The sequence below is a fragment of the Limanda limanda genome, chromosome 9 (assembly GCF_963576545.1).
Source record: "Limanda limanda chromosome 9, fLimLim1.1, whole genome shotgun sequence".
NCBI classification, from domain to species: Eukaryota; Metazoa; Chordata; class Actinopteri; order Pleuronectiformes; family Pleuronectidae; genus Limanda; species Limanda limanda.
Window position 1 is genome coordinate 390001 of NC_083644.1, and position 21039 is coordinate 411039.

A 21039-nucleotide genomic window follows, 5' to 3' on the forward strand; every position below is an offset into this window, starting at 1 on the left:
ATATCACAAGGGAAGTTTGTCAGGAGCCATAATGAATTATATTAGAATAATAAATACGACCATTCTGTTCAGTGGAAACAAAGAGACTGAGATTCAGGAGACAAGTGGAGGCAGAACGGATTTATGTAACGTGTTAAATAACATGATCAGGGTTACTGTGAGGAGGAGGAGGAGGAGGAGGAGGAGGAGGAGAAGGAGGAGGTGGAGGAGGAGGAGGAGGAGGAGGAGGAGGAGGAGGAGGAGGAGAAGGAGGAGTAGGAGGAGGAGGAGGAGGAGGAGGAATCTGGTAGTGGTGGGGGAAAAAATCGATTCTGTTCAGTATCGCGATTTTTTACGCACGCGATACTATCGATACTGTAGCACAAAGTATTTCAATTTTTTTTTTTTTTTTTTAATACTTTATTTATAATTATATAGGAACAGCCCCCGGCTGGCAAAGCATGACGAGGAGAGTTTCAGAGTTTAAAAGATACCTAGTGTGTCTGAGGAAAGGATGTTCTCCACTGCAGGAGATACAGTAACGTTCCAGAGGAACTTTAACATCTGAGCATGTTGACCAACTCCTTTTTCTGAACAAAAATGCCAATATTCCCAAATGAAATTAACATTTTGGGTCATGACCTTGCAGCCAACTGGACTGGACTCTAGTAGTACACATTTGTTTATTTTTCTCAATTTGATTGAAGCTCTAGGTTACTCTTATTTATATGATTATTCTCAGGTTTATGTTACTCTATTATGTCTGCTTCATGTTACTGTATTTAAATAATTGTAAGTTATGTGCTGGGAGCTCAGTGTTCATGTGAGAGGTCTCCTATTCAGAAGATAATTACAAAGCTCCTGTGTCCTGAATGTTCAAGGACAAAGTTTTTGCACTTCAGTTAATGTGTAGAAGACAATGTTGTTCACAGAATTAAATGTGACATTTGAAGTGAGTTGAGCAGTCTTATTTTCCTCATTTTGTGTAATGCCTTTGAATAATATGGGGGACATGAATCGCAATATATCGCAGAATCGAATCGCAATACTTTCAGTATCGCAATACTATTGAATCGTCACATTTTTGCCAATTCCTTGAATCTGGTTTTCTCCTGAGTAGTGACAACAGAAGCTCAGAATTAAACCTGCGACCTCTTCATCTGTGTCCGATCTGTGTCTGAGCCGGTCTGTAGACACCCGTTGGTTAACCTCCTGTGTGTTCCTGCAGGGGGCGCTGCACACTGTGAAGATGGCTCACGCCGTGACCTCCTACGACCAGCTCGCCCACCAGGTGGAGGCGCTCCGCAAGGAGAACTCCCACCTGCGGAGGGAGCTGGAGGACAACTCCAACCACTTGTCCAAACTGGAGACGGAGACAAGCGGCATGAAGGTGAGTGTCAGACGAGCCACCAGGGGGCAGTGTTGTCGTGACGTGTGGAGATCAGCTTCATGCTTCCTCCGCGCTGGCGACACCTAGTGGCTGGAGGCTTCGTGTTTTCCGTCCGTCCCGTTCTCGTAAACAAAATATCTCAAGAAGGACTTGAGGGAATTTCTTCAAAGTTAATAAAAGTATTCACTCATGGACGAGCTAATTCAAATTTGGTAGTTGAGGGTCAAAGGTCACAGTGACCTCATATGAGTCTGGGAAAACACTTCATGGCGACGGAAGCTGCTCTGGAAAAAATTGTCAGTATGAAAAGATCATGAAGAATAAACATATCTGTTTTCCTCCAAAGTGACGTTTCTATGATATAAAAATATGAAACTCAATAAATCAACTGAAATAATCCTAATAAGAGAGAATCCTGTGGAGTCCCAGGACCACGAGGCAGCCGAACATTAATCCTGTCACACAGTCACGTGTCCAGATTATCAGACTGAGCTCAGATCGGGATGTGGGGGGGGTCGGAGACTTTCAGACTGGTTCACCTGCATCAGACCAACAGGATATATCTATATACATATATCTATATATAATCTAACCTCAGTGTCAGATTCTTTATGTTTGAAGTGACTGGGATTTTGACGTCTTTGACAACCTGACGTCAGACGTCCTGGTTCAAACTGTTCATTAGTATGAGTCATAAACTGTAAATAAAGACGACGACTCGTCTCCACTTCGTCCAGAAACGAAGTTTAAACATCTCAGACCCAAACGCTGCCCCCTTGTGGTGATGACATCATTTGCAGTCAGAGTGCGTGGTATCGAGGTCCCGCCCTTACACGCTCTCAACCAATCCTGAGTCAGTCTCAGTTGTCAATCATGACGTCTCTTCCTGTTTTTATTTCATCAAATAACGAATTAAAACCAAACTGATTTTTTGTTTTGTTCATCTGCGTCGTCACATCTCAAACAGGAAGTGATCGTCACATGACCTTGTGTCTCTGTGATTTGAAACAGGAAGTGCTGAAGCAGCTGCAGAGCAAACTGGAGCAGGAGGCGGGAACTCTGGCGTCGTCAGGGAGGAGCGACGTCCTGCATCAACTCAAAGGTCAGAGGTCGTCTCTGATGAGCTTCCACGTGGACCAATCAACTCACAGAGAAATGAATCCACTCAATCACTAACCTGATTGGCTGCAGCCTCGTTAAGAATAAATCCACTTAAACAATAAATGAGTTCGTCTGGACAAAATAAATTAACTCAAACTGCAGGTGTGTGTGTGTGTGTGTGTGTGTGTGTGTGTGTGTGTGTGTGTGTGTTTGGGTGTGTGTGTAAAACAGCTTGTAAAGTGTGATGTCACTGATGAGGTCAAAGACTCTCGGATGTTTTCACTTGAAATCAATTGGACAGTAAATTAATTCACGGTTATTGAAATATTATTATTATTTGTTTCACCTTCACCAGTAAACGTCTGTTTGTCGAGTTAACACACAAAGAAAAGAAATACACAACTGTTGCCTCTGCAGATGTTATTTCCTGGTTCTGACTCGTGGTTAAAGGTGATGATGAATGACGCTCCTCTTCCTCCTCCTCCTCCTCTTCCTCCTCTTCCTCCTCTTGCTCCTCTTCTTCCTCCTCTTCCTCCTCTTCCTCCTCCTCCTCCTCTTCCTCCTCTTCCTCCTCTTCCTCCTCTTCCTCCTCAGAGCTCCACATGGACCTCACTAATTACTATGAACTCAAACACCAACCTCACAACCTGCGGCTGCTGCCGGACAGTCTGGGAGGGGCGGGGCTCACAGGCGCCGGAGGGGCGGGTGCAGAGGGGATCCGAGGGGCGGAGTTAGACGATCACCTGGCCATGCCTCTCTCCTCATGCTCCTCCTCTTCCTCGGTCGCTGCGATGGGTCGGACCAGGAGTCCGCTCCGAGCGGCGTCCCGTCAGAGCGCAGTGTCGGCGGGCGAGGCCGCCGCCGCCATGCTGCCGCATCACTTCCTGGACGGAGCCCCGCCCAAAACAGCTGTGATCAGTGGAGCGGACGGGCGGCAGAGCGACCATCACCTGGAGGAGCTGTACAAAGAGAGGTGAGCCGTGCTCCTGATCTCCAGAGGATAAACCCTGAGGAGCAATTACACGGATTTTCTATTGAAGCAGATTTAAAGTCGTGTTTTTTACTAAACGTTAAACTGAACATGATTTGCGGATTTCAGAGGATCTGTGATTTCAGAGTCTTTGACAAGGAGAGGAAACCAGAACGTCCCTGATAATAATCAAAAATCTAAAATCTTAAAAATATTAAAAATATTAAAAATCTTAAAGATCTTAAAGATTTTAAAAGTGGACACTGGACGACCTGTGAGCTGTGAATCAGTTTGTTCTCATAACAAAGATGACGACTCGTCTCCACCTTCTCCAGGAACACCTCAGATACAAACGCTGCCCTCTTGTGGCGATGACCTCACTTGCAGTCAGAGTCTGTTTGATGGTGGAGGGATCCCTTCACCTAGGTCCCGCCCATACACGCTCTCGACCAATCACGAGTCGGTCTGCGATGTCAATCGTGGCACCTCAGCAGGGTCTATGACTTGTACTGCAGCCAGCCACCAGGGGGCAACCAAGATGATTTGTCATCCATCTTTATGTGTTTCACAAACAACGATAACGTCTGACGTCAGATCAAATCTCATTTTATTTGTATCGTCCATATTCACAACCCGGTGGTTAACGAGGGGGCGTGTGTTCAGGAACCAGCTGCTGGGCGAGATCGACCGGGAGGAGAGAGAGCGCTGCTGGTACTTCAGCCAGCAGGAGGCGCTGTCGCAGAGACTGGTGCAGCTGCCCCGCATCGACACAGTGAGCACATACACACACACACACACTCACACACACACACACACACACTCTGCAGCCCCTGACCTCTGACCCCGGCCTCAGTTCTCCCTGCAGATGGACCTGATCCGGCAGCAGCTGGAGTTCGAGGCTCAGCAGCTTCGCTCTGTGATGGAGGAACGCTTCGGCTCCAGTGACGAGATCGTTCACAGGACGCAGGCGAGTTTTAAAACATAAGAGTGAATCAAAACATGTTTCAACATGGAAGCTACAGATACATTTATTACTTCACACTACAGCGTTGTGACACAGAGAAGCTGCTGGAGGAAACATCTGGATGTGAACTGAGTGTGTGTTTCAGGTGCGTGTTGCTCGTCTGGAGCAGCTGGAGACGGAGCTGCAGGAGACCAGAGGCAGTCAGGAGAGTCAGCTGCAGGTCAGACACACACACACACACACACACACACACACACACACACACACACACACACACACACACACACTCACACACACACACACAGTGACTCACTGCAGCAGGCGTTCCCAGTTCAGCTCCACCTGACACAGCGACACCGAGCCGTCGTAGGCCCACACCCAGAAGCCGGGGTACAGCGGCTGGCTGAAGGTGGAGCTGAAGGTGTGGAGGAGGACCATGGCGTCCTGTGAGATGCAGTAGAAGGACAGAGCTCCTGCAGCCCAGTCCAGGTACACCCCGACTCTGCGGGTGAAGGGCTGGGGCGAGGAGGACTGGAACCTCAGGTTGTTGTGACACGGCGTGTAGCTGTCCTCCGAGCACTCCAGACTCCAGGAGCTCTGGTTGTGTCCCAGCAGGCAGCTCGCCGGCTCTCCGGCTCTGGAGAGGCTGTTGTAGGCGACGCCGATGTCGGCGCCGCCGCTCCACTCCACCTCCCAGTACACCGAGTCCAGCAGCCCCTCCCGGCACAGGACCTGAGGGCAGCTCTCGAACCGGGCCATGTTCTCCAGGTAGCGATTGTCTGACCACGCGCGAGTCGCCTTCCTGTTGTGGGCGGACAGGAGCAGCTCTGAGTTGGCAGTGCTCGGGTCAAAGGTCAAATAAATGGCGACTGTGGAGGAGAAACAAGGAAGGTTGATCAAAACATTTGTGGAAAATGAATTACAATTTAAATATTGGAATCAGTGGAGGATCCTCTGGTGTTCACACTTCATACAGGAGCTCAGATCCAGAGAACTGAGGAGACACTTCTTCTTTTGGATTTTAGAGACACAACAATTGTTGATGAGGTCCAATCACTGCAGAGTAATCTGATTACTGATGATGTGATGAACTTTTTAAAGTTCAGTTACAGTTTTCACTTCTATGTAACATCTAGGGAGGAGATAAACCTTCACATCCGTGTGAGCGTCCGAGCCGAGGAGCTTCCTGGTGTGACTCTATGCAGACGACACTGAAGAGTTCATTAAAGACTCTCCACACGGGCAGATTCAATATTAGATCAAATCTTTCATGTGGAGCAGAGAGAAATAAAAGTAAAGCTCTTACAGTTTTTCACCGACCACAGTTGTCCTCCCGGCTCGTCTCTGCAGGGACAACATCAGACAGTTAGTGAACAGTTTGGTGCTGGATGTCTTCAGCTGTCTCCCTGGCTCCTCTCACCTCCTGTCCTCGTCTTCTCTCAGACTGATGAGGCTGAGCTCAGAGATCAGATTCTCCAGGTGAAGAGTCTCTGACCCTTCGTCTCCTTTCTTCTCGTCTTCCTCTGGCTCCACAGAGTCGTGGTCACGTCTCTGATCGGCTGCAGACAAACACACTTAGAAGGAACACGACTTTAAAACAGTTGTAATAACTTTTTCTTCCGGCTCATCGCTGCTCTGGAATCTTTTCTAAAGCTCCACACGACACTTCATGTTTTCAGGTTGTTCGTCCTTATGAATCATTTTTGTGATTTCTTCAGATTTTTACAAACGTTCACTTGGTTAAAGAAATGAACTGAATTTGAATCTGAGGGTTAAAGGTCGAAGAAGCTCAGAGAACATTTCATCTCTTGGACTAAAGGACGTGATTAGAATTTATAAAACGGCAGCAAAGTAATAATTCAAGTAATTCACATTTATAAACGATGATATTATATATTATATTATGATAATAATAATAATAATAATAATAATAATAATAATAATAATAATAATAATAATAACAATAACAATAATAATAATAATAATAATAATAATAATAATAAAATATTTGTTTAGTTTTCTTGGGACTTCCTGAGCGTGGACCCAGGCAGGAGAAGTTCCTCCTGGTGTCAGCAGCTCATGAGAAGCTCCTACCTGATCTCGTCTCCTCAGCTGGACGTGTGGTCGGTTTCCCCTCAGACTCATCGTCCCCATCGCTCTCCTCTGATTGGTCCTCCATGGTCTTGGTATCGCTCTCCTCTGATTGGTCCTCCATGGTCTTGGTATCGCTCTCCTCTGATTGGTCCTCCATGGTCTTGGTATCGCTCTCCTCTGATTGGTCCTCCATGGTCTTGGTATCGCTCTCCTCTGATTGGTCCTCCATGGTCTTGGTATCGCTCTCCTCGGATTGGTCCTCCATGGTCTTGGTATCGCTCTCCTCTGATTGGTCCTCCATGGTCTTGGTATCGCTCTCCTCTGATTGGTCCTCCATGGTCTTGGTCTTATCTTCACTGTTTGACAGTTGTCCTGTGAAACCATCGTCTGTTTGGTCCTGGTTCTTTTCCGAAGTCGTCCTTTGATCCTCCCGTCCGTCCTCCGCTCGGTCACTGCTCCTCAGAGTCTGGTCTCTTCTGAACAGCCTCAGAAAGCGGTCGTCGGTTCTCTCAGCACTGAGGACTTTTATTTTGTCCTCCTGGGCCGTGAGGTCTCTGTTGTCTTTGTCCTTGGACAGAGCGAGTCTGAAGACATTGGAGATGTCCTCTCTGATGAGGCTCAGAGGGTTGAAGCTCCTCTCCGCTGCCTTCACCGCAGATTTCACGTCTTTGTCTCTGGATGAGTTGACGCTGAAGATGCTGCTCACGTCCTCTTTCAACTCTCTCAGGTCGTCTCTGAGGAGACTGAGCGCGCTGCTACTTACTTTATTTGCCGTCTGATTGGACGGACGGGCCTCAGGCTCCGCCCTCGTGTCCTTCAACACCTTCAGCACTTCGTCTTTGAACTGGCTGAGGTCGTCTCTGAGGAGCGTCAGCGGGCTGATGGTCTTCTTCTCCAGCTGAAGCTTCACCTTCACGTCTTTGACTTCACGCTTTTCTCTAGATTCCTCGTCTCTTGTTGCAGATTCGTCCTGAACAGTTTCCTCCGGGTGACTCATCCTCAGCTTCTGGTCAAACCGGTTTCACAGCTTTGACTTCATGTTCAGATTCCTCTCAGTCCTTCTCTTGGATCAACCACCGCAGATCTCTGCTTCTCTCTCTCTCTCTGTCTGTGTTGTCTTCTCTCTGTCTCTCTCTCTGTCTGTCTCTGTCTCTCTCTCTGTCTGTCTCTCTCTGTCTCTCCCTGTGTTGTCCACTCTCTGTCTCTGTATCTCTCTGTGTCTCTCTCTCTCTCTCTGTCTCTCCCTGTGTTGTCCTCTCTCTCTCTCTCTGTGTGTCTCTCTCTGTCTCTGTCTCTCTCTGTGTTGTCCTCGCTCTGTCTCTGTCTCTGTCTCTCTCTCTGTGTGTCTCTCTCTGTCTCTCTCTCGCTGTCTCTGGACTAGTCATTCCTTCATTCAGTTCAACATGTTTCCGGTTGGACCAGTTTGTCTCCATGTCTCCGAGCGGCTGCAGCTGATTGGTTGAAGTCTTCGGCTGCTGGACTTGTTGTTCAGGTTCAGTTCAGGGTTCAGATGTCGGAGCGAGAACAAGGATCATCTGATTTATTGTATCAACATGATCAACAAAACCCCAATTAATCAATTAATCAATCAATCAATCAATCAATCAATCAATCAATCAATCAATCAATCAATCAATCAACAAAGCAACAGATTTAGTTTGTGTTTGAAACAGAACTCTTGGTTTTAGTCCCACGGTCCCAGATCTTGTTCTGAGTCTGGTTGTGGTTTGTTTTTGTGTCGAGTCGCTAGATTCTGGTTCAGGGTCTGGATCTGGATCTGGATCTGGATCTGGTTCAGATTCTCATCTGCAGTGAAACCAGTCAGCTGTTCTCTTGATGCTGATTGGTGGAGAAAAAATCATTGTTTACGTCTGAGCTCATAATTATTCATCAGTTTAGACTCACCTGACCTTTGACCTAAAGATTTATTTATTTCATTATTTTACTGAAGAAAACACAAAGTATGTAAAGTTATTAGACAACAACACAATCAAATATGTGTCAATTTAACCATAACACAAAAATATTTTTATAGAAATTATATTTAAAAAATATTTAAAATAACGAAATAATAACGGTGAGACCTCAGAGGACCAGTAGCTCTTTGAAAAGCATATGTGTAAATATTATATATCCATAATAAATATCTTTAACTATCTTTATTTTGAAATGTTCCAAACATTAAGTACATTTTTAACTAATTACGGAATAAATCCAGAAGCTAAACATTTGTGTTCTTCAGGTTCTTTATTAAAACTTCTCACTTTATATTCCCTCCTCCTTCTCCTCCTCCTCTCCCTCCTCCCCCCCCCCAGCCCGTTGCTAAGCAGACGCCCTCCACCCGTCTCAGGGCTGTGATTGGCTGTTGCTAGGCAGTGGATCTGGCACAGCGACGGTCTCTGCTCTGGTTCCTCTGAGAATAACGAGCAGAGACGTGAAGCTATGAACCTTTGATGGCTCATTTCACTCACATCACCCCTCCTCCTCCTCCTCCTCTTAATCCTCCTTCTCCTCCTCCTCCTCCTCCTCCTCCTCCTCCTCCTCCTCCTCCTCTTAATCCTCCTCCTCCTCCTCCTCCTCCTCCTCCTCCTCCTCTTAATCCTCCTTCTCCTCCTCCTCCTCCTCTTAATCCTCCTCCTCCTCTTAATCCTCCTCCTCCTCCTCCTCCTCCTCCTCCTCCTCCTCCTCCTCTTCATCCTCCTCCTCTTAATCCTCCTCCTCCTCTTAATCCTCATCCTCCTCCTTCTCCTCCTCCTCTTCATCCACCTCCTCCTCCTCCTCTTAATCCTCCTCCTCCTCCTCCTCATGGAAATCATGGAAATAATTTAACTTGAGACAGAAAAATTCAAACATACATTGATTGTTGATGATTTTCATCATCGATCATCAGATTATTATGAATCATGAAACTGAGTCTGACAGGAAACAGCTGAATTCATGTGATCCTGCGACTCCGCTCAGCGGCGTCCATTTTGTGTTGATGTAGCAGCAGGTTGTGTTGAATGGAGGTTTGGATCAGAGCCACAGATTCAGTCTGTTCAACACCAGGAGAAGAAGAAGAGGAAGCATTCAAGCTCCTTTGTTACTGCAGGAACACACACACACACACACACACACACTCACACACACACACACACATGCATACACACACACACACACACAAGCCTGCACACACGTACAAGCGCACACTCTCTAGTTGTGTGCGGACACTCATTGACATGGTACGGATTCAAACCCTCAACCAGCCGATTGAATTTGTGAGGACCAGAATGTCCTCACAATGATGGTAATGAACCAAAATTGGCCTCATAACTATAGATAGACAAACACACACAAACACGCTCTTTGTCTGCAGGTCTTTGGATCACACACACACAGACACACACACACACATATCACACCCAGAGGCGTTGCTATGGTGACAGGAATGAAAGCTCTAAAACGACTCTCAGAGGATTTCAGTCTGAATTTAAATGAAGGTGTGTGTGTGTGTATTACTCATCTTGTGGGGACCTAATCTTTTACATTACATTATTGGGACTTACATAAACAGAAATACCATTAAGGTTAAGGTTAGGTGAGTAAGGTCGATAAGATTAGATTTTCCAGAGATTAAAATCTGAATGTGCAGCTGACGACAGAAAGATAGAAGTATAAATGTGTGTGTGTGTGTGTGTGTGTGTGTGTGTGTGTGTGTGGTTGTCTTCTTTTAAATTAAATCAGTCTGATCTTTTCTTCGTTGGATTTCATCCAAACTTCAAACGAACACTTGATCAATAACCTGAGATGTTAAACTGTTTTAAACAGTTGAGTTTAACAATAATAATAATTCGTTGCTTCTCTTCCATGTTCAGACTCCGTATCAATTAGGATCAAACACATTCATTGGTTTTATTATTATTAGGGACGAGAAGGAGCTTCATGTCTCACGGTGATAATGACATCATCATCATCACCGTCCTTTTCTTCTTCTCCTTCTCCCTCAGCTGTCTGGAGCTGAGAAGCCCCCTGCTGGTGAACCGGAGAACTCCTCGGCTGCAGCAGGATCCGACGCTCCTGCAGACGGAGGCAGCAAGGTGACCACACACCCCATCACACCTGCTGCTCACGTTAATAAAGCTTCTCCTCATGATGAAGCTAACGCTCTGTGACGTCCTCAGGTGGAGATGGTCTTCTGGTTGCTGTCCATGCTCGCCAACAGAGACAAGGAGGAGATGTCCCGGACTCTTCTGGCCATGTCCAGCTCTCAGGACAGCTGCAGCGCCATGAGGAAGTCCGGCTGCGTCCCCCTGCTGGTCCAGATCCTGCACGAAGCCCCGGGTGGTGGAGGGGGGGCCGGAGAGACCACGACGACGGGCGGCTCGTCGGGGGGGTGCAGCCGAGAGGCCAAATCCAGAGCCAGCGCCGCCCTCCACAACATCATCTACTGCCAGCAGGACGAGGGCCAGGCCCGGCGGGAGATGAGGGTCCTGCACATGCTGGAGCAGGTCCGCACCTACTGCGACAGCGGCTGGGACTGGACCGAGAGCCACGCCTCCACGCCGTCCCCGGGAGGAACCAGAACCACCGGTGAGTCACGTTCTCCGTAGACACAGAAGAACCGAAACCAGCAGCAGGACGGAACCGTCAGAGGAGAACATCAAGCTCGTTCTACCTGAAACTGTGACTTTAAATCTTTTACAAAAACTGAATTAAAGTCGGAATCCTCAAAGTCAAGAAGGAACTAAAACCAGACGTTAACTGAAGGTCAGAGTTTCACCAGCAAATGTCTCCTCGTCTCCTCGTCTCCTCGTCTCCTTGTCTCCATGCTCCTTGTCTCCTCGTCTCCTTGTCTCCTCGTCTCCTTGTCTCCTTGTCTCCTCGTCTCCTTGTCTCCTCGTCTCCTCGTCTCCTTGTCTCCATGCTCCTTGTCTCCTCGTCTCCTTGTCTCCTTGTCTCCTCGTCTCCTTGTCTCCTTGTCTCCTTGTCTCCTTGTCTCCTTGTCTCCTCGTCTCCTTGTCTCCTTGTCTCCTCGTCTCCTTGTCTCCTCCAGGACGGACGGGTTTCATGAACTGTAACAGACTTCAACTTGGTTCATTCTAATTATAATGAGTTGAAAAATAAAGGACAAGGATTGAAGACAACATGACAAAATGTTATAAATGGAAAAATTCTAATAAATCTAAATGATTCAAATAATAAATATTAAAATGTAATAATAGTACCTTTATTTTCTTTATATCTTCAGATATTCCAGAACCCGTGGACCCTCAGATCTGTCAGGCCATGTGCGCCGTGATGAAGCTTTCCTTCGAGGAGGAGTACCGCCGGGCCATGAACGAACTAGGTTTGTGTGTGTGTGTGTGTGTGTGTGTGTGTGTGTGTGTTTGTGTTTGAGCGTGTTTGAGTGTGTGTGTCGGGGGGAACAGCAGACTGATGTTTGGGTGTGGTTCTCCAGGTGGCCTGCAGGTGGTGGCGGATCTCACGCACCTGGACCACGACATGTACGGAACGCAGAACGATCCGATCAACATGGCGCTGCGGCGCTACGCAGGAATGGCTCTGACCAACCTCACGTTCGGAGACGTCGTCAACAAGGTACAAACTAAAATTATAAATAAAGATGGACGACATGTCAGCTCCCAAAGGTGAAGCTAAATCATCTCGTTGGCCCCCTGGTGGCTGGCTGCAGTCAAGATCATAAACCCTCCTCCTCCATATTAACAGATGGGACATGAGACTCATGATCGGTCATAAACGTGTTTGGGCGGGACCTTGATACCACAGTTCAGACTCTGCAAATGATGTCATCCCCACAAGGGGGCAGTGTTGGTATCTGAGATGTTTTGGCTTCTTCTCTGGAGGAAATGGAGACGTGTCGTCCATCTTTGTTTACAGTCACTGATCGTCTTTGTATAAACTATTTTCTGGAAGAATCGGATCGAGAGTAAAAACGCTCCAGGTTGTTTCAGCTGAATCGGTTTTTCTTGTCGTCACTGTTGTTAATGTTGTTGAAGAAGTTATTTGCTGTAGAATAAGACGTGTCTCTTAATGTAGAGAGATTAAAATCTGATTGATCCGTGTTGGTCGTCCCGCAGGCGACCTTGTCCTCGAAGAAGAGCTGCCTCCAGGCGCTGGTGGCCCAGCTGGCCTCCGACAGCGAGGAGCTCCACCAGGTGGTCTCCAGCATCCTGAGGAACCTGTCCTGGAGGGCCGACGTCAGCAGCAAGAGAGTCCTCCGGGACATCGGATGCGTGTCTGCGCTGATGACCTGCGCCCTGCAGGCCACGAAGGTGAGGAAAACAAACCAACCCTCACTGAGTCGATGCCACGGTCAGAGGAGACAGATTTATTTTAGGAGATGATGTGAAGAGGATCTGTTCTTTTGAGATTTAAAACCCAGAGTGAAACAATTCAAATGTTTATACGTTATTCTCCTTATTACTGTACTTCTTTGAAATGTTTGTGATTGTGATGTTGAAATACTAATGTTCATGCATCTTTGCACAGATAAGATAATAAAGTTATTAAACTGAATATAACCCTGTTTGTCGGTTGTGCAGGAGTCGACCCTGAAGAGTCTCCTGAGCGCTCTGTGGAACCTGTCGGCGCACAGCGTGGACAACAAGGTGGCCATCTGCTCCGTGGACAGCGCCCTGGGATTCCTGGTCAGTACGCTGACGTACCGATGTCAGACCAACTCGCTCGCCATCATCGAGAGCGGCGGCGGGATCCTACGAAACGTGTCCAGCTTGGTCGCCACACGAGAAGACTACAGGTCCGTTTCTCAGACTCGACCACACATCGTCACTTTGGAGCTTTTTCACTATGACGGAGGAAATTGTGGTGACAGAAAAAAGTCTTTTGGGAGCTTTTAACCAAAACTCAGTCAAACTTCATCCATTAAGTAGGACTGAGAAGCCCTGACTTCATCCTTTTGTGTTCTGTGCATTAAAAAAATTAGTCAAGTAAATTAATTTTCCACGTAGCAAATGTTTACCTGTGATCTGTTTGCAAAATTTGCAAAATCACTGTCAATCTTTAAACAGCTAGACATTATAAAATATTTATATATTAAGATCTTTGTTGTTTTCTTTCTTCACAGGCAAATCCTCCGGGACCATAACTGCCTCCAGACTCTGCTGCAGCACCTGCGCTCCCACAGCCTGACCATCGTGAGCAACGCCTGCGGGACGCTCTGGAACCTTTCAGCTCGGAGTCCCAAAGACCAGGAGCTGCTGTGGGACCTCGGAGCAGTCAGCATGTTGCGCAACCTCATCCATTCTAAGCACAAAATGATAGCCATGGGCAGCGCTGCAGCTTTAAGGAATCTCCTCACCAATCGACCCCTGAAATATAAGGATGCAGCGCTGGTCTCCCCTGGCTCCTGCATGCCCTCGCTCTACATGAGGAAGCAGAAGGCTCTGGAGGCGGAGCTGGACGCCAAGCACCTGGCGGAGACCTTTGACACCCTTGAGAAACAGAGCCCCAAGCACCTGACCCTCAACAAGCCACTTCGCCACATTGAGAGTCTGGTGAAGGATTATGCTTCTGATTCTGGATGTTTTGATGATGATGAGGCTCCCAACGTCTCCAGCAGCCTGGACACTGGCAGCTTCTCCATGCTGTCCATGTTCCTCAGCAACTCCAACTTCCTGCAGAACCAGCCTCGTAAGAGGGACCACGAACCTGAGAGGGATGTAGAAACACATCCGCTGATGGAGAAGAGACACGCACCCTCTGACGATGTGGTATCAGCCGCTGCAGAGAAGCTAGCAAAGAAGATCACCAACACAGTTGCCAAGATCGACAGGTTAGTGGACGACATCACCATGCACACGTCCTCGGAGGACAGTTTGAGCCTCAGCTCTGAGGATCACCTGGCAGACTGGCCCTACGGACTGGATGATCTCAATGAAGCTAAATCTTGCTCGCCCTGCCGTATGTCTGATACCAGCAGCCTGGCCCACAGAGAGCGTCTCAGCCGGGCCCACGCCCTCCTGCGCCTCAAGACCGCCCACAAGAGTGTCTCCACAGACAGTCTGAACAGTGGCAGCACCAGTGATGGCTACTGTGGCAGCAAAGACCAGATGCGACCTGCTCCAAGAGCCCTTATGGTACAAAAACGACCCAACCAGCTGGATCTCAAGGTGGCTCATCAAGAGTACCTGAACTTTGGACCTGTTGTCCTGACTGAGACTCACCAGCAGGAGATTCCAGAGCGAGATTTTGTGGACAACAAAGATGTGACGGCTCTAGAGCTAAGCGACACAGATTTAGAAAAGAACCAGGACAAACCCCTACAAACACCAGTGAGTGCATCCACTAAAGTCTCCTCCGATGTCAGCATGACTTCAATCAAACTGTCTCCATCCTATCAGCAGGTCCCTCTCATTCAGAGTGTGGCCACGTTCGGTGTCGCAAAGACATCGATCAACGTCCAGGCTGCCCAGGCGATGAGGAGGCAAGCATGGGTTCCCACGGTGATGACCGGGGGGAGCATTACAAAATTCTCCCCGATGGCATCCACCAGAAGTCCAACCATCGCCACGATGGAGACAGTCCAGAAGTACTCAGTGGAGAACACACCCATCTGCTTCTCCCGCTGCAGCTCTCTGTCCTCCCTCTCTTCTGGGGACGGGGCGCTGGACGGACAAAGTGAAAATGAGCTGGAGAGCGACTCGTCTTTAGAAATTATTGAGGTGGAGGATGGAGAAGTGATGGAGAGAACTGAAGAGGATGAAACTTTGGAGGATCTGAGCGACAGCCAGCTGCTGATGACCGACTCTAAAACCTTCCCGAGCAAAGAGACGGAGCCGATTGAAATCCCTCATCCTGCTAAAAGGGAAAAGGTTTTCCTCAGAGGAGCTTCACCGCCTGCACTCGATGACAGATCTCCATCCAGTTCATCTGAGAACTACATCCATGAGACACCCCTGATCATGAGCCGCTGTAGCTCAGTCAGTTCCCTGGGCAGTTTTGACTCTCCCTCTATAGACAGCTCAGTCCAAAGCGATCCATGCAGTGAGATGATTGACGGGACGATTAGTCCCAGCGATCTCCCCGACAGTCCAGGGCAAACAATGCCCCCGAGCCGAAGTAAAACTCCATGTTGTGTTGAGTCGAATGGAACAGAGACACAGACCTCAGGAAGCGCTGGCCAGTGGGAGAGCAGCCTGCGGAAGTTCATGGAGATCACAGACTCCAAGGAAAGGTTTAATCTTCCTCCTGATCTGGACACAATGATCTACTTCACGGTGGAAAAACCAACTGAGAACTTCTCTTGTGCTTCGAGCTTAAGTGCTCTGCCTCTCCATGAACACTACATACAGAAAGAGGTGGAGCTGAAGCTGACCCCCCTGCTCCAGCAAAACGACAAAAACCTTCCGTTCCCTGATGAGGACGAGCACGGACTGGACCACGGGGAACGATACAGTGAGGGCAACTCGGACGATGACATCGAGATCTTAAAGGAATGCATCAACTCAGCAATGCCCTCCAAGTTCAGAAAAGTAAGACCTTCCATGATGACCACAATCCCTTCTCATATTCTCAATTCCCGAAAACAGATTCATCTTCCTGTGTACATGATGCTCCCGAATGGCAAAACTCAAATGTGTCCTGGAAGAAGAATTGTCATCCCACAAAAGGACTTCAAATTTGACGATTCATCCTTCACTGATTCTGCAGAAGGTACACCTGTTAACTTCTCCAGCACGACATCGCTAAGTGATGAAACACTTCAGTATCCAGTGAAAGAGAGGGGGGCTAAGGACTGCACAGCTAAAGGAATGAACAAACAGGAAGTGCTCGACGATGAGGAAAAGAGGATCGAAGACTTGAGGATATTCTCACACTTCCACAAACCCAACAGGATGAATTACCCACCTGAGATCAAAATGAACCGGGCCAGCAAACATGTGGTTCCCACTCAGAGAGTCCTGATGCAGAGCAAAGAGGTGGCGGACCGAGTGGCCAGCCAGAGGAATCGTGATCATTCTCCAAACCAACAGAAGAAGAGGCAAGGTCAAGGCACCGTCAGGAAACTGGACCTGCCGGTCATACAGCAGAACACAGAAGGGAACCTTAATGTGGGATCACAAAGAGGAAACACCATATATCGACAGATGACGCAGTCTTCAGAGGACAGTAACAGCTTCTACGATGACAATAACGAACTTGATGAAACATTGAAGCGAACGAGTAGAAGACAGATCAGGGAAGTGAGTCGAAACACTCTCTCCCGGAGTATGACCAATGTTGGCAGGCTGGATAATTCCCAATCCAAGGCCAGAGGATTCAACAGGATTAAACAGAATCTGATGAAGGATGAGTCTCTGGGATGTTACTCACTCAGCTCCTCTCTTAGTTCACTGAGTGATGCCGAGTTTGAGGATCACAAATCAAAAGCCCAACAAATATGGTACAAAAACAGACACAACAAAACACTGAATATGATGCAACAAACAAAGTCCATGACTATTCACAGCCAGTATGAAGAGCAGAGTTCACCAAGCTCCGTCAGCATGGATTCAGAGGATGACCTCCTTCAGAAATGCATAACGTCTGCCATGCCCAAGCAGAGGAGGAGGCTGGCTGCCAGGAGGAAGAAAGCTGAAAACACTCAGAAACAAAAAGCATCGGATCTTTGGAACATGGACGAGGAAATGGATAGTGATGACACGGCTTGGGACAGAGACTCCGACCTCAACAGTGTCGAATGGAGAGCCATTCAGGAAGGGGCTAATTGTGTTGTCAGTGGGCTGCAGGCATCCAAGTCTCAAGATCCATCCTCTGAGGAGACGGAATCAGTCCTGTCCTTCACGTCAACCTCCAGCTTTACACCCAAAGAAAAGAAGTTTGCTAAAGACAAAAAGGCCAATAAACCTTTAGACTTCGCACAACGCAAGCCAGTGGCAAACTTACCTGTGGTTTTCAGAGGCAGGACGGTGATCTATACACCAAAAAAAGAAACATCTCCATCACAAATACCTCCGCCCAGAAAAGTTCCAACAAAGACAGATGCTCCAAAGAACCCAAATCTTGCGCAGCACAGATCGAAGAGCCTTCACCGACTGGGCCGTCCCCAGGACATAGAGCTGTCTTTGCCAAAGAGGAGCTCTACTCCACCTCCAAGGATACCAAAAAGTTCATCCTCTGGATCGTCACAGAGCTCTACAGCCTCCAAACAGAGTCAGAGGAAGATAACATCCCCGATTCAGACCAATAAACCCATCCAGAGAAAGAACGCCACACCAGCTAGCAGTCCCCCTGAGAGGAAGGGACGATCTCCTGTTGTGAATCAAAATGAAAGATCACCACCACCTAAAACTCAGAAGTCACCTGTCCGAATCCCTTTCATGCAAAGTTCAGGCAGACAACCCCGACCTCTGTCACCGCTCGTGACTGATCAAACAACCACCAGACAAACCAGTCAGGTCCATGGGAAAAGGGTTCTACCCCCCAACCGGTTTGACCTGGTTAGGATGACGTCTGTCCACTCCAGTGCTGGCGAGACTGATCGCAGTGGGTTCTTGAGACAGCTGACTTTCATTAAGGAATCAAAGCCTGTGCTGAGACGTGATGGATCTGTCCGCAACATGCCTGGATCCCAGAGTGGATCTCCCCGCAGAGCAGTTCCTGGAGCTTCAGCCGTCTTCCTCTGCTCCTCCCGCTGTCAGGAACTGAAGGCAGCTGTGCAAGGCCCAAGAAGGGTGCAGGTCAAAGGTCCAGGACAAGCTCAGATAGTCCACAGACCTGACTGTTGCCTTCAGAAGCAGTCCACAGCCCTCTGTAGAGCGACTTCTAGTGAAAGGGATCTGTCAGGCAGACGTCAAGCCAGGAGGACGAGCTCGGAGAGCCCCTGCAGGGTGGCTCAGAGAACCGGGCCTGGCAGGGTGTCCGGAGTCAGGCGTCAACAAGACACCGATACCTTCAAACGTCACGCATCATCCCCGAGCATTAATGTACTGAGCAGAGTGACCAGCCGTTCCTCCCTCCGCTCTTCGTCATCTGATTCAAGTGGAAGAGCGAAGAGCGAGGATGACACGAAGAAGAAAGGCCAGCGATCCTCGTCCCGGCTGAACGACAGAGTGACCTGGAGGAGAATCAGGGATGAAGATGTTCCTCAGATCTTGAGAAGCACCCTGCCAGCGAATGCTTTACCTCTGGTGCCTTCTCCTGACGGGGAAAAGCCAAAGCTGCCAGCGCTTCCAGGAAAACTGCCGACCATTCTACTTGCATCTCGCAAGACAAGTGACGCAACCGTCCAGACAGAAGATTTCACCAATAACAAGACCAACTCCAGCACCTCCCCGGTCCAAACTGCGCCGGAAGTGGCTCAACTCGCCCTTTTCAGGAAGATCAGCGCCGCCCCAGGGAGTCTCCTCCAGGACGGTGATGCAGACGCTTCCCTGAGGGGCCACAGCACCAGATCTACAGGAACATCAGACAGCCACGTGGGCGGAGCTGTCCATTTCCGCCACGGTTCCCCTAGCAAGGCTGTCCGGGTCACCCCGTTCAACTACACCCCCAGCCCCAAGGCCGGCTGCCTGCAGGACGCTCAGAGCCAAGCGGCCACAATCAACCAGAAGCCAGCGGAGAAGAGCGAGTCGTAGGATGTTCAGTGAAGTACAGGACGACTCCATTCTGAGTCAAACTCTCAAACACTCAGGTGGACAGAGGAGGAGAGCGCTGGTCCCTATACCTCGGATATTCAGCCTTTACTTTCCCCATTCACTCCATTCAAGTTGGATCATAGCTTCCATTCGAACAGGGTTGGATGTTTGCATCAAGACAGGCCGGACATGAACGGACCCACAGTGACTTGTAGAGATGCACTTCAGAGAAAAGTCTCCCCTGAGTAGGAAGTGCATCTTTTTGTACTTTTTTGTATTTGTAGAATATTCATTGCCTGGTAGAAATGTAGTGAAAATATAAAGCAAAAGACAATGAACTTGATTTCAGCACATGAGTCACCATCGGTCTCCAGGACAGAATCGATAACAAGAACAATATTATGCAAACGTTAGAGTGAAAGCTCAGCTTGACTTTCACAAAGGACACAAACACACCCACATGTAAAGTATTTTTTACATCAAGGCCTCATCACTCGATATGAGACACTGTTAACATCTCCAGAGTCCAGCTGGGTCCGAGGGAAGATGTTTGATTGAACATTCCTTCAAATTATTTGCATTATTACTTTGAAATTAACCAGTTTCCTTTGGTTCTTGGGTTGATGTGTTTTCACTTTCACTGTAGAAGTATCCTCAAAGCTTCGCGAAGATTCAGGTAGATGCACAAGCAAGAAGTAAAAAGAACAACTACATTATTTAGGATAGACATTAAATTTAAAATGATAAAAAATTATACTCGGTTAAGAAAAAATTACTAACTCCAGGGGAGCTGTAGACGAAATGGAATAAAGTTCGAAATATGCCTCAATATAATTGCGAGCAGTTTATAATCTCAGTTATTAGAGTCCTGTCCAAACTTATATACAGAGATGTGATGAGCATCATCTCACTCTAGAGGGGACTGGACTGTTTCCATCACTGCATTAGTAAATATTACAGCGGATACTGTTATTTTTCAACCGTTGGTTCCTCTGTGTCTTAATCCGTGTTGTGAATATCATTCATATATACAAAACCTTCCAAGCTTCCCAGTGTTGCTCCCTGACAGCATGCTAATATATTCACTGACTGTAAACACACTGGATGACAATGACGTCGCTACTCCGCCGTAACGAGAGCATTACTACAAACCTGTATTATTGTGCAGCAAAGACCTATAATGCTATGAAGTGTGTGTGTTAGATGAACCAAGCGACAACGCGCCTTGTTGGAGTATTTCCTGTGAGGAGCTGAACAGATGATTTGATTGGATGGTGGTCGGGTGGGCGTGTCCTCTGGAAGTCTTTACAAACGTGTTAATATCTGCTTTCCTGTGTTGCTGTTAAAGTAGCGGTAGGTGGAGAAGAAGTCGAACATTAATACGATGAGTATTCTCTGTAGTTGTTCCCTCACTCGTCCATGTGCTCGGAGACAAAGACAGGACGGACAGAGTCCACCCTGAGGGGCTGTTTAACCTTCTGTATTAACCTGTTGATTCCACAGCATGTTTTCAATATGAAGAAAACCAAGTAGCTTTTAAAAACAAACCGTCCAGGTCTGTCTTCAGGTCATTAAGACAGAAAGACACTCAGACGTTACACATGAGCTCTAACAGGAGTCAAAGTGTGTGTTTGTGAAATGATGACATTCAAAGTCTGTGGTTGTTTCTCACATTAAAGTGGTTTTCAGTCTGAAGAAGTTCCTCACGTTCCTCACATGTTCTGGATGTGAAAACATGTCCGAGTCTGTGTCTCTGGAGATGTTCTGGATCTTTTCCTGCAGCCTCTTAGTAAAGTGTCAGAGTCCATGTGAGACACAGCAGGACAATGTCCCGTGTGTTAATCTGAACATCATGATCATAACAACTTATGGTTTCATCAATTCATGGATTGACATACAGTGTGATGAGCTGTTCAACATATTAACTCAAATAAATTCAACAAAA

At 47.8% G+C, this 21039-nt stretch overlaps 1 protein-coding gene across 1 annotated transcript; it reads left to right on the plus strand.

The window, feature by feature from the left end:
- Positions 1 to 1228: 1228 nt before the first annotated feature.
- Positions 1229 to 19094, plus strand: apc2 (APC regulator of WNT signaling pathway 2). The gene is made up of 13 exons (XM_061078054.1): positions 1229 to 1369; positions 2381 to 2471; positions 3065 to 3443; positions 4104 to 4212; positions 4294 to 4407; positions 4550 to 4624; positions 10485 to 10574; positions 10659 to 11067; positions 11726 to 11824; positions 11936 to 12075; positions 12576 to 12770; positions 13041 to 13255; positions 13583 to 19094. Exons 1-13 carry the CDS (start codon positions 1229 to 1231, stop codon positions 19092 to 19094), a joined length of 7569 nt encoding a protein of 2522 aa, XP_060934037.1.
- Positions 19095 to 21039: the final 1945 nt, after the last annotated feature.